At 44.3% G+C, this 12,983-nt stretch overlaps 1 protein-coding gene across 6 annotated transcripts in view; it reads right to left on the reverse strand.

Moving 5' to 3' along the window:
* Positions 1-5,233: 5,233 nt before the first annotated feature.
* khk (ketohexokinase) overlaps positions 5,234-12,983 on the reverse strand; it is a 91,129-nt gene continuing 83,379 nt past the window's right edge. For all 6 annotated transcript variants that reach the window (XM_058399270.1, XM_058399267.1, XM_058399266.1 and 3 more), the window contains 5 exons: positions 9,387-9,459; positions 9,150-9,296; positions 8,978-9,066; positions 7,324-7,481; positions 5,234-7,015 (listed from right to left, as the gene is read on the reverse strand). In XM_058399270.1, the coding sequence (XP_058255253.1) occupies positions 6,915-7,015; positions 7,324-7,481; positions 8,978-9,066; positions 9,150-9,296; positions 9,387-9,459 (568 nt within the window). In that variant the 3' untranslated portion in view covers positions 5,234-6,914. The remainder of the gene's footprint in view (positions 7,016-7,323; positions 7,482-8,977; positions 9,067-9,149; positions 9,297-9,386; positions 9,460-12,983) is intronic.

Genomic DNA, 12,983 nt, shown 5'->3' on the forward strand with positions numbered 1-12,983 from the left:
CTTTCATTCTCCTGGCAGCATGCAGTATCTTCTGGCGGTGTTTGTAGTGCATGAATTTAATAATGACTGTTCTGGGCCTTGAGGAGTGAGCCCTCTCAATGACCGGAGCCGAGGAAAAGTCCTCGCGAAAGACTTCAGATAGCCAGCTCTCCAAAAAGTTACACAAATCTGATCCCTCTGACTTCTCGGGAAGGCCGGCTAACTGTAGATTGGAGCGCCTTTCTCTGTCCTCCTGATCTTGAACTTTATCGCTCAGGGACTTTACCGTTCGCTCTAGTTGTTTAACTTTTTCCTGAAGTGCTACGGCATCCTCTTCTGTTTTCGAGATTCTCTCCTCGGCCTTCCCAATTCTCTTGGAGTGTGACAGTAAGTCTCCCTTGATGCTAGTAATTGCTTCCAACATGTCAGTTGATTTTTTAACAAAATCCTCTTTAAATGACTGAATGGCCATAAATATTTCGCTGTTTGTTGGCGTATTCATGGCGAGCTCATGTTGTTCATCTGTAGCTTTAACAGTTTTAGCAATGGCGACGGTGTTAGCCTCATTATTAGCTGAATTAGAATGTGTCGTTACTTTCAGTAATTGCTGTCCAGGTTTCGGGGTTTTGGGTGGCATAGCCTCTCGTCAAACTTTCCCAGCGTCTTAGAGTAAAAAAATAACGATTACAGATGATTTTAAAAGGAGTCTTTCCGAAATTTAAATGCAAGCCCAATACTCACAACCTGCTACCAGCACACCGTAACCGGAAGTCAGTTCTCTGCTTTCTTGACAATCGGGCCTCATTCTGATAAACCAGGACTTCCACTGTATGTACAGGTCCCTTATCCCACTGTGCATGTCATTTAGTTCCAACCAATATACCTTGTCCATTGTACATAGTTCAAGTTTTGTCTCGATCATGACATACTGTTGAATTAGATGCTCTGGGAGCTCTACCCATACTCCTCTTTCTCCACAATGTATTTTAGCTCCTAACTTACAGAGCACATCTCTTCCAAGAAGATTTGCTGGAGTTTCTGGTAATGGTAACAGTAATGGTCCTTGCACTGTCACCCCTTGTATATTCAGCTCTTGAGGCTCAGTGAACCGTAAAGTCTGTGTTTTCCCTGAGAAGCCTACTGTTTTTACTGCTTTTACTGGAGAGGGGGAGCTTTGAGCCTTCTTTACCTATACTACCTATGTTGAACCCGTGTCGATTAAGAATGATGAACGAATTTGTCTTCCCACTATTACTGAGACAATGGGTTCTTAAGCGGGGTGCAGAGAGGTGGTACACTGCACCAGCTCCCCCTCTGGCTTCCCTGGGCCTCTTCACATGCTTCCCAGGGGTGGCCCCATAGGGCCTGCTCCCGAGTTTGGTCCTTGGGGCTGTTGATTAGGATCCCTGACCCCATCCTCGATTCTGGGGTGGGTATTGTTGAAATGGGGGGGACATTACCAGTGGTGGAGGCGCATAGTAAGCAGGTTGCAGTTGTTGCGGTGGGACCATTGGTGTAGTTTGCATCATGGCTGCTGGCTGTGACACCAGAGGTGCAGGCTGAGCCACAGGGGGCGCTGCTGATTATGCCACCAGCACCGTTGCTTGCTTTGCTACGCTTTTCTCTTCTTTCTTCCTTTCCATACTCTCGTGTTTGTTGCGGGCCAATTCACTCAGTTGAGCCTTGTGGAGCTGCATTACCAGGCTTTCAGCTGCTTTCTTTGCTTCTCTTTCTCTCCACCTGTGTAGCTCCACATAATGTATTACATTAGCTTCAAAGGTGGGCCAAGCCATTGCAGCCAGTCCCACTACTGTGTCCAGTTGGTCCTGGACCTCCACTGGAAGAGCTTTCTTTACCATCATACGAAACAGGGTTTGGCTTGCTGCTGTTTCATCCCATGCTCCTCCCATCTCTTCTCTCTATGCCTTCTGTAGCTTTAATACAAATTCTGCTACACTCTCGTTCTCTTCCAATTTGATTTTTTCCACTTTTCCTGGATCTGCCCGCGTTGGGTATGCGCTCCGCAGGGCCTTCCAGATTTGATTACGGTGGGTCCCGAACGGGCTTGGATCATATTTCTGTCCCACTGCCTCTCTTCCTAGGTCTACATTGTGAAAAATCTCAGTCATTTTGACCTTACCCAATGACTGAGACAATATTGCTTTGACATCTCCCAATGCCAGTACTTGTCCCATTGTTTGCTCCTCAAACCGTGTGATCCATTTTTGAGCTCCTTCACAGATACTTGGCAGTCTGCCAATTAATCCCATTAGGTCCATGAATGACCATGGGACATAGGCCACATCATTTCCTTTTATTATCACTGGCATCTGGGATGCCTCCACCTGCTGCTCATTGATTCGCTCACCCCTCACATCCTTATCGTCTTCTAGGGGCCCCTCCTCTGCTTCTTCCTCTGCACCTTGTTTCTGTGCAGTAGATCTCAATTCCATAGTCAAAGGCGGCACTGATTTCCTTGTTCTTCTTTTCTCTTCTCCTCTCACCTGGTTTTGTAGTTCTCTCATCGTCTGTCTGGCTACGTCCATTTTTTGCTCCAGATTACAGCGTGCCTCCCTTATTTCTCGCTTGAGATGGGCCAGCTCGTCTTCACTTCCTCTCATTCTTATCCGACTCACTTCGGCCAACTCCCCTTGTGAGTGCTCTAGTCCATACATTTTCTGCAATATTTGCCTATGCAGACTTTTATTCTCTGTCGCATCTATTTCCATCTTTTCTAGTCTTTTCCTTGTTTCTTCCAGTTCTTCTTCCACGTGTTTGTGTCCACTCCTTCAGTTCTTCCATTGTTAAGCGGCTGTCTTCCATTCTTTCCATCCATTCACTTATTTCTCGGAACTCGTTATCTCTTTTTCCTTTCATTGATGGCATTAGTCTCACTTTTCCTGCTATGTGATATTCTTCCTCTTCTTCTACTTCAGCTTTATCTTCCTTCTCCCCCTTGCACTTGCCTTGTTTTCCCCTCTGAGGTGCGGGGTGGAGCCCTTCTTCCTGCGTGAGTTTCACTTTTTTGTCTTCTTCACATTGGGCAGATGCACTTGCCTTCTCACCTTCCTCTTCCCATTCACCCGGGTCATTCCTCATTGAAGGCTCGCTCTCTTCGCTATTTGCTCTTGATGGCGGACATCTTTCCCATGTATGTCTGGGTACGGGCGTGCTTGTTTGGCCTTCCTGTTCTAGCCACTCCATCTTTCCTTTGTACCTTCCTTTCTCCAGATTCGTCTGATACTCTTTACAAATATCGGATTCCGTCCCCATTGTTCTATACGGCTCTGGATCCCACGTCAGACTTTCCTCACTTCCTTCCAGGTTTCCTTCCTTCCCGATCCCCTCTGGCCTGAAATGGATCTGCTCCCGCTCTCACTTCGAGCACTGTGCTACTGCTGCGCTCTTTTCCCCATCTTTGTCTTTACTCTGCATATATATTACTTTGCCCTCAAATTGGCCTTCCACTATCTCTAAATGTACTTTCTGTGGTTACCCTTCCTTTAATAAGACAGGATAGATTGAACCAATCTACAATTTCTTTCTTTCTGTTTGTCTTTTCGCTACTCTCTTTCTTTATTTCTCCCCAGCATTCCAGTCTTTCCTTCATCTTTTCACACCTTTCATTATTAAATGTGCCTTCTAGTGGCCACTGCAACTCCCCACGTGTCCGATCGTTCCATTTTTTCATATACCTTTTTAATTTCTTTCTCTGCTTCTTTGTGCTTCAGTATAATTACCCCTACGGGTGTGGTTGGTGTCTCTTCTCTACTCATGACACACCCTTGTCTGGCCCTATGGGCTTCACTTCTATGACCTAGGTTACTATTTAGAGGTGTCCAGGTCAGTGCTACATAAATTTTTCCTACAGTCACACACGGCCTCACAGGGTTTTTCCTGGATTGTTCTTCAAACACGTTTATTCTGTCAATCAATAACGCTGTTCCCAGACCTCTTTCCCACAGCACTATCCTTGGTTTGACTGTAACAACAGCCTTTAACCCTGAAAAATAATTACTCTGTATTGGTCTAGCTCCAAACACTTCCACTACGGGCTCATCCTCCTCCCTGTATGGATCATCAATGAAATCATACACTGAAATTACAACCCGGGCCTGTCGGGGCTCTGGGGATGCCACCAATGCACGTAATAATGGGCCCAACACTCGAGGTCTCCAGAGTTTCTTAAGCTGTTCCACCCAATTTATTTCAGGAAATTGTTGACACAATGTGTGTAACCTATCAAACGCTGTCAATGCCCACAATTTATCACAGATCTGCTGTTCTGTTTGTCTTTTTTCAACCGCGTCTCTGTCTCAAAGTTCTTTTGTCCCAAAAATGTGTTCTCAGCCCCTTTGTTTCTATTGCCAAATCTGCCATACACCACACCCACTGCTACTCTCTCTCTACCCTTTCACTTTCAGTTTCTCGCCTCAACTCTCCTTCTGTGTGATGGGGCTTTCCCCTGTGTCTATGTGTGTGTGTGTATATGCGCCGCTTCTATGAGTGTGTGTCTGCTGAGGTTAGTTACCCGTCCTCTCTTTCCTTTTCACAGCTTCTGCTTACAACAGTATTTGTATAACAGTACCATTAACCAGCTATCCATCCACACCACTACTCCAACTTCTGCTTCTATTTCTCCTAACACAATTCCCAAACACACACACCCGCTGCTAGAAGCAATTCTTCCTCCATTAAAAGCACATCCCCAACAAAGGCATATCACAACATTTCACAATAACATATTAATAACACATTAACACTTAAACACATTTCCTCGGTTCCAACCCTGCATCTGAAAACTTTTCCCGTTTTCTGCAGTGACACCCCGACCTCGGGTCCAACCCTGCATTCCCGAAAACTAACTATACTGTTTTCCGCAGTGACTCACCGACATCCCTACCATGCAGACCTGTTTTCCATATACAACAGCGGTATCTAGGGACAAATATTTCCACCTGACTTTGAATATAACAGGTGTCTGCTTACCTTTCTGTTTTGATGCCGACAATCTGCAGCCCGTAGTAGTTGCGGTCCTAGCTCAGGTTTTCGGACTCACGTCAGCCTTCTCACGCAAGATCCCGGGTTTCGACACCAATAAATATGTCGGAACTCAGAGCCCCCTCCAAGTGGACATATCACCGGGTGGAATTTTTAGATTGTGTCTATTTCTCTTAGCTTTCCATAATCTTACCCAATGAACTCAATAAACTATAAAAACTTAGTCAAAATAAAGGAGATCTCAGTCAGCAGATGAGAAGAAGCAGGTTTCTTTATTCAGCCATGCAGTCAACAACATGCATTTCTGAAGAGAGCAGCTGGTCTGAAAACCCTGAAAAATTCCCCTCTACTTATACCCCAGGTGCCCCATGGTGCCTCCTTTTCTCTAATTTAAATATTTCCAGCAATTTCCCATTATATTCAGTGTATGGCTACTTTAATCCCTCTTTCCTTAATTTACATACGTTTTAACATTTCCCACTATTTTCTTATTTGTCCCGATACCGCCCCTAAATTAATACCATCCTCCCCTTGGTGATGTCAATTTTCCTCCTCTCCAGTTCCACTTATTTTTAGGCTAAGTCAACAATTTTTTGAAAAAAATAGCGCTTACTTATACGCGCTGCTTCCTTATCGACTTCATTTGACCTCCACCTCCCAAGTAGTTGCTTCCTCGGGTCATCTTGACCTGGCATGCTGCCCTCCACAACAATGTGTAAGTATCCTGATCTTTTCCTCTATGTCATTCTGACTTTTCTATACCTGCTTGATCTAAGTTAGATGTTCTATTTTTAATTTTTGTTTTAAATAAGCCTTGCCATTATGCTGCCTCGTATCCTTCCCTCTTTTCATTGCTGTTGGTTACTGGTATTCCAATGCTATTGTCTCCCCTAGCCGCTTACCACTGTCATGTCACAGAAACCTGGCCTACTCCCCACACTGTTTTCCTCTTGCCTTAGTGCATGTTCTCTCTTGCTGATTACATAGTCACGCGATATGCACTTCACTCATCTCTTCTCATTTCCTATTCTTCCTTCTAGCTCAGTCAGCCCTCTGTGCTATCTTCCGGAGAAGTCCCAGGGGTGCTCTGCGATGCTATTGCCAGTATCAGCTGTCTTGCCTGGCCATTGAGCTTACTGGTTTCCTGGAACACCTATCTGAACCCTCTATTCCTGAGTCTCCTCACCTCGCTCACCATATCGTTAGAGATACCATCTGTCTTGATCAGAGCACCCAATTTCACCCCAAAACCTGTGATCAGTTTACTCAGACCTTCTACTGGCATTGGACATGCACCACCTCTCAAGGCGTCCAGACTGAGGACTTCCCTATTGAGATCTCTTCTGATGGTTCTTTCTCTGACACCTCTTCACCTCTCTCCTGACATTCCCCCAACTTCTCCTGGCTTCATGCAGTTGCCTTACAGTACTCCTTCTTCTCCTGTCTATTCACCTCCAGTTTCTCACACTGACTACTCTCCTACTTCTCCCCAGGAGCCTGAAGTTCCTTCTTCTACTACTGACCCTCTGGTTCCACTGATCCCATTAGATAGGCTGACTGAGCTTTAACTACTGATGTTTCAATAAACCTTTTCTCTTTTCTATTTCCAGTTTCAGTGTGGTTATTACGCTAGCATGCTACTATTAATAATTCTGCATGATTATTATAAAGGCTATTCATGATTATCATAAAGGTTATACTTGATTATTATAGACTTGTTTTAATCAAAGCCAGCTACTTAATCAATAGCTAAATAATCTTGACAGATACACACTACTTTTAGGCAGAATATTGCTAAATCATTACATTAGTACATTATTCTTAAGCTAATTAAAGCTAGGTATATAATTCAGAGCTAGGTATATAATTTTTCTCCGACATCAGCAGGAGCGTGGGGTTTAAAGCACATGTGATTTTCCTGAGCATCTGCGTCTTCAGCTCTGTTTTCGCTCAGCAATCCCGTCATAGCCGTGAACGCCGCATTTCTTTCCCGCAATCTGGCAGCCAAATGTGAGCGCTTCCTGTAACGAGCCTCCTGCAGGAGAAAGGGAGCGACACAACAACACTTCATTCATTAATTCTCTCACCTCTAATTCAAACACATGAACCAGGAGCCACGCCCGTGGTGTGGGCATGGCCCTCCCCTCGCTCATCTGCATATTCAGCAGAGACAGCTGAGTGACAGATGATGGTTACAGTCCTCACAGCTCTGGAGCTCAGTGACCAGGTGACGTTAAACACACGGCCAGTACAGGAGCCAGAACCTGGAGAAACCTGAGAACTGCAGCAGGTTCCTTTAGACCTGTTCACTCCTCACTGATCAGATATGAACAGAGTGGTTACCGCTGGCCAGGCTGTGAATGACTGCAGCATTAAAGGTGTCTCCGGCTCCGAGCGTGTCCACCAGGTTCTCAGGAGGAAAAGCGTCAGAGTGCAGAACCGTACCGTCCGGATCCATGGCATCGGCACCCTTCTCCGCCCAGGCGCAGATCAGTGAGGCCCTGAACACAACAGCTCATATAAATAAACCCTCACACAGACCTGGAGCTCACTCTCCACTTCACACTCCTCACACTCCCTTCACTTTCCACTTCACACTCCTCACACTCACTTCACTCTCCACTTCACACTCCTCACACTCACTTCACACTCCTCACACTCACTTCACTCTCCACTTCACACTCCTCACACTCCCTTCACTCTCCACTTCACACTCCTCACACTCCCTTCACTCTCCACTTCACACTCCTCACACTCCCTTCACTCTCCACTTCACACTCCTCACACTCCCTTCACTCTCCACTTCACACTCCCTTCACTCTCCACTTCACACTCCTCATTTCACTCTCCACTTCACACTCCTCACACTCCCTTCACTCTCCACTTCACACTCCTCACACTCCCTTCACTCTCCACTTCACACTCCTCACACTCCCTTCACTCTCCACTTCACACTCCCTTCACTCTCCACTTCACACTCCTCATTTCACTCTCCACTTCACACTCCTCACACTCACTTCACACTCCCTTCACTCTCCACTTCACATTCCACTTCACACTCCCTTCACTCTCCACTTCACACTCCTCACACTCACTTCACTCTCCACTTCACACTCCCTTCACTCTCCACTTCACATTCCACTTCACACTCCTCATTTCACTCTCCACTTCACACTCACTTCACTCTCCACTTCACACTCACTTCACACTCTTCACACTCTCTTCACATTCTTCACACTCACTTCACACTCACTTCACTCTCCACTTCACACTCTTCACTCTCCACTTCACACTCTTCACTCTCCACTTCACACTCTTCACTCTCCACTTCACACTCTTCACTCTCCACTTCACACTCCTCACACTCACTTCACACTCCTCACACTCACTTCACACTCCTCACACTCCACTTCACACTCACTTCACACTCTTCTTCACACTCACTTCACACTCTTCTTCACACTCCACTTCACACTCCACTTCACACTCCACTTCACACTCCACTTCACACTCCACTTCACACTGCAGCAGCGTGAGACCAGCCGAGGTCCTGACCTGGACCATGTCCATATAACAGAGTTTCAAAGTGTCCTGTCTCCTCACTTCACACTGGACACTTTCACTTCATAAAACCCGTTTACTGTGCAGCTGGGTGGGGAGTTCTAGCTCTCTAGTGACATCTAGTGGATAAAAAATAAACTGCATCACTGCTAACTTCTCACTGGTCTCACACATTTACTAGAATCCCTTATCCAGAGCCCCGTACTTTCAACTCAATTTTATACAACTGAGCAGTTTAGGGTTAGGGGCCTCGCTCAGGGGCCCAACAGAGCGGTGTAACTCTCTCACTCTCTCTCTGTTAAACCCTGTGGCTCTTTATCGGAGTGAGAGTGTAAATGTATAAAAACATCAACACTGTTCACATGACTGTGTTAAGTGAAGGAACAGAAATTCTTTTTCACTTCAGTTACAGATTCTTTACTGGTTTATTTCTTACCCGTTTTTCACACGGCTGTAAAACCCCCTCAGTGCACTGGACGCAGACTGATAGCCGAAATGCATCGCCACATCTTTACTCACAAACACCTGCACAACACACACACACATTCTAAAACATGTAACAAGATCAGACTGTAGTGAGATCAGACTGTAGTGAGATCAGACTATACCACGTCTCCGTGAGAGAAGAGCTGATAGATTGACGGACGAGTTTTCTCAATCTCCACAGAGACGGTGATCCTATTCTTCTCCTCCTGTGTGGCATTGTAGCTTCTCACCTGCTGGATCATCTTCACCTGTTCATCAGCGTTACGACCCTGAACACAGACACACACACGCGTCTCTCTGTCTGTCTCTCTTGACATGTTTTTCTGTCAGTAAAAATAATTAAATAAGATAATTTTCACCTCAAAGTGAATCCACTGAAAGCGACTGAGATCCAGCTTCGAGAAATCAGCTGCACAAACATCTGGAAGATTTCTGATTCAACAGAGACGAGAAATCAGCTAACTGCTCACACACACACACACACACACACACACACAGCTCCTGTGTATGATGAGCTTTAGGTGTCACAGTTTCTTGACATTTAAATGTTTTGATTGTTTTTATTATTATTAAGAATTAATGAAAGACTCTGAAGCAGGTTCATGATAAAGGTTTATAAAGCGACTTGTGTAGAGTGTTGTGAAGATGTGAGGTTGTATAGTTGTGAAGATGTGAGGTTGTGTAGTTGTGAAGATGTGAGGTTGTGTAGTTGTGAAGATGTGAGGTTGTATAGTTGTGAAGATGTGAGGTTGTATAGTTGTGAAGATGTGAGGTTGTGTAGTTGTGAAGATGTGAGGTTGTGTAGTTGTGAAGATGTGAGGTTGTGTAGTTGTGAAGATGTGAGGTTGTGTAGTTGTGAAGATGTGAGGTTGTGAGGTTGTGTAGTTGTGAAGATGTGAGGTTGTATAGTTGTGAAGATGTGAGGTTGTGTAGGTTGTGAAGATGTGAGGTTGTGTAGTTGTGGAGATGTGAGGTTGTGTAGTTGTGAAGATGTGAGGTTGTGTATTTGTGAAGATGTGAGGTTGTGTAGTTGTGAAGATGTGAGGTTGTATAGTTGTGAAGATGTGAGGTTGTGTAGTTGTGAAGATGTGAGGTTGTGTAGTTGTGAAGATGTGAGGTTGTATAGTTGTGAAGATGTGAGGTTGTGAAGATGTGAGGTTGTATAGTTGTGAAGATGTGAGGTTGTGTAGTTGTGAAGATGTGAGGTTGTGTAGTTGTGAAGATGTGAGGTTGTATAGTTGTGAAGATGTGAGGTTGTGTAGTTGTGAAGATGTGAGGTTGTGTAGTTGTGAAGATGTGAGGTTGTATAGTTGTGAAGATGTGAGGTTGTATAGTTGTGAAGATGTGAGGTTGTATAGTTGTGAAGATGTGAGGTTGTGTAGTTGTGAAGATGTGAGGTTGTGTAGTTGTGAAGATGTGAGGTTGTATAGTTGTGAAGATGTGAGGTTGTGTAGTTGTGAAGATGTGAGGTTGTATAGTTGTGGAGATGTGAGGTTGTGTAGTTGTGGAGATGTGAGGTTGTGTAGTTGTGAAGATGTGAGGTTGTATAGTTGTGAAGATGTGAGGTTGTGTAGTTGTGGAGATGTGAGGTTGTGTAGTTGTGAAGATGTGAGGTTGTATAGTTGTGAAGATGTGAGGTTGTGTAGTTGTGAAGATGTGAGGTTGTGTAGTTGTGAAGATGTGAGGTTGTATAGTTGTGAAGATGTGAGGTTGTATAGTTGTGAAGATGTGAGGTTGTGTAGTTGTGAAGATGTGAGGTTGTGTAGTTGTGAAGATGTGAGGTTGTATAGTTGTGAAGATGTGAGGTTGTGTAGTTGTGAAGATGTGAGGTTGTATAGTTGTGAAGATGTGAGGTTGTGTAGTTGTGAAGATGTGAGGTTGTATAGTTGTGGAGATGTGAGGTTGTGTAGTTGTGAAGATGTGAGGTTGTATAGTTGTGAAGATGTGAGGTTGTGTAGATGTGAAGATGTGAGGTTGTGTAGTTGTGAAGATGTGAGGTTGTATAGTTGTGAAGATGTGAGGTTGTGTAGTTGTGAAGATGTGAGGTTGTATAGTTGTGAAGATGTGAGGTTGTGTAGTTGTGAAGATGTGAGGTTGTGTAGTTGTGAAGATGTGAGGTTGTGAAGATGTGAGGTTGTATAGTTGTGAAGATGTGAGGTTGTGAAGATGTGAGGTTGTGTAGTTGTGAAGATGTGAGGTTGTGTAGTTGTGAAGATGTGAGGTTGTGAAGATGTGAGGTTGTGTAGTTGTGAAGATGTGAGGTTGTGTAGTTGTGAAGATGTGAGGTTGTGTAGTTGTGAAGATGTGAGGTTGTGAAGATGTGAGGTTGTATAGTTGTGAAGATGTGAGGTTGTGTAGTTGTGAAGATGTGAGGTTGTATAGTTGTGAAGATGTGAGGTTGTGAAGATGTGAGGTTGTGTAGTTGTGAAGATGTGAGGATGTGTAGTTGTGAAGATGTGAGGTTGTATAGTTGTGAAGATGTGAGGTTGTGAAGATGTGAGGTTGTGTAGTTGTGAAGATGTGAGGTTGTATAGTTGTGAAGATGTGAGGTTGTGTAGTTGTGAAGATGTGAGGTTGTATAGTTGTGAAGATGTGAGGTTGTGTAGTTGTGAAGATGTGAGGTTGTGTAGTTGTGAAGATGTGAGGTTGTGAAGATGTGAGGTTGTGTAGTTGTGAAGATGTGAGGTTGTATAGTTGTGAAGATGTGAGGTTGTGAAGATGTGAGTTTGTGTAGTTGTGAAGATGTGAGGCTATATAGTTTTGAAGCTGTGAGGTTGTATAGTTGTGAAGATGTGAGGTTGTGTAGTTGTGTAGATGTGAGGTTGTGTAGTTGTGAAGATGTGAGGTTGTGAAGATGTGAGGTTGTATAGTTGTGAAGATGTGAGGTTGTGAAGATGTGAGGTTGTGTAGTTGTGAAGATGTGAGGTTGTGTAGTTGTGAAGATGTGAGGTTGTGTAGTTGTGAAGATGTGAGGTTGTGAAGATGTGAGGTTGTGTAGTTGTGAAGATGTGAGGTTGTGTAGTTGTGAAGATGTGAGGTTGTATAGTTGTGGAGATGTGAGGTTGTATAGTTGTGAAGATGTGAGGTTGTGTAGTTGTGAAGATGTGAGGTTGTGTAGTTGTGAAGATGTGAGGTTGTATAGTTGTGGAGATGTGAGGTTGTATAGTTGTGAAGATGTGAGGTTGTGTAGTTGTGAAGATGTGAGGTTGTGTAGTTGTGAAGATGTGAGGTTGTATAGTTGTGAAGATGTGAGGTTGTATAGTTGTGAAGATGTGAGGTTGTGTAGTTGTGAAGATGTGAGGTTGTGTAGTTGTGAGGTTGTGAAGATGTGAGGTTGTATAGTTGTGAAGATGTGAGGTTGTGAAGATGTGAGGTTGTGTAGTTGTGAAGATGTGAGGTTGTATAGTTGTGAAGATGTGAGGTTGTGTAGTTGTGAAGATGTGAGGTTGTGTAGTTGTGAAGATGTGAGGTTGTGTAGTTGTGAAGATGTGAGGTTGTGAAGATGTGAGGTTGTATAGTTGTGAAGATGTGAGGTTGTGTAGTTGTGAAGATGTGAGGTTGTGTAGTTGTGAAGATGTGAGGTTGTGAAGATGTGAGGTTGTATAGTTGTGAAGATGTGAGGTTGTGTAGTTGTGAAGATGTGAGGTTGTGTAGTTGTGAAGATGTGAGGTTGTGTAGTTGTGAAGATGTGAGGTTGTATAGTTGTGAAGATGTGAGGTTGTGTAGTTGTGAAGATGTGAGGTTGTGTAGTTGTGAAGATGTGAGGTTGTATAGTTGTGAAGATGTGAGGTTGTGAAGATGTGAGGTTGTGTAGTTGTGAAGATGTGAGGATGTGTAGTTGTGAAGATGTGAGGTTGTATAGTTGTGAAGATGTGAGGTTGTGAAGATGTGAGGTTGTGTAGTTGTGAAGATGTGAGGTTGTATAGTTGTGAAGATGTGAGGTTGTGTAGTTGTGA

This window comes from Hemibagrus wyckioides, linkage group LG09 (assembly GCF_019097595.1).
Source record: "Hemibagrus wyckioides isolate EC202008001 linkage group LG09, SWU_Hwy_1.0, whole genome shotgun sequence".
In the NCBI taxonomy this organism is placed as follows: Eukaryota; Metazoa; Chordata; class Actinopteri; order Siluriformes; family Bagridae; genus Hemibagrus; species Hemibagrus wyckioides.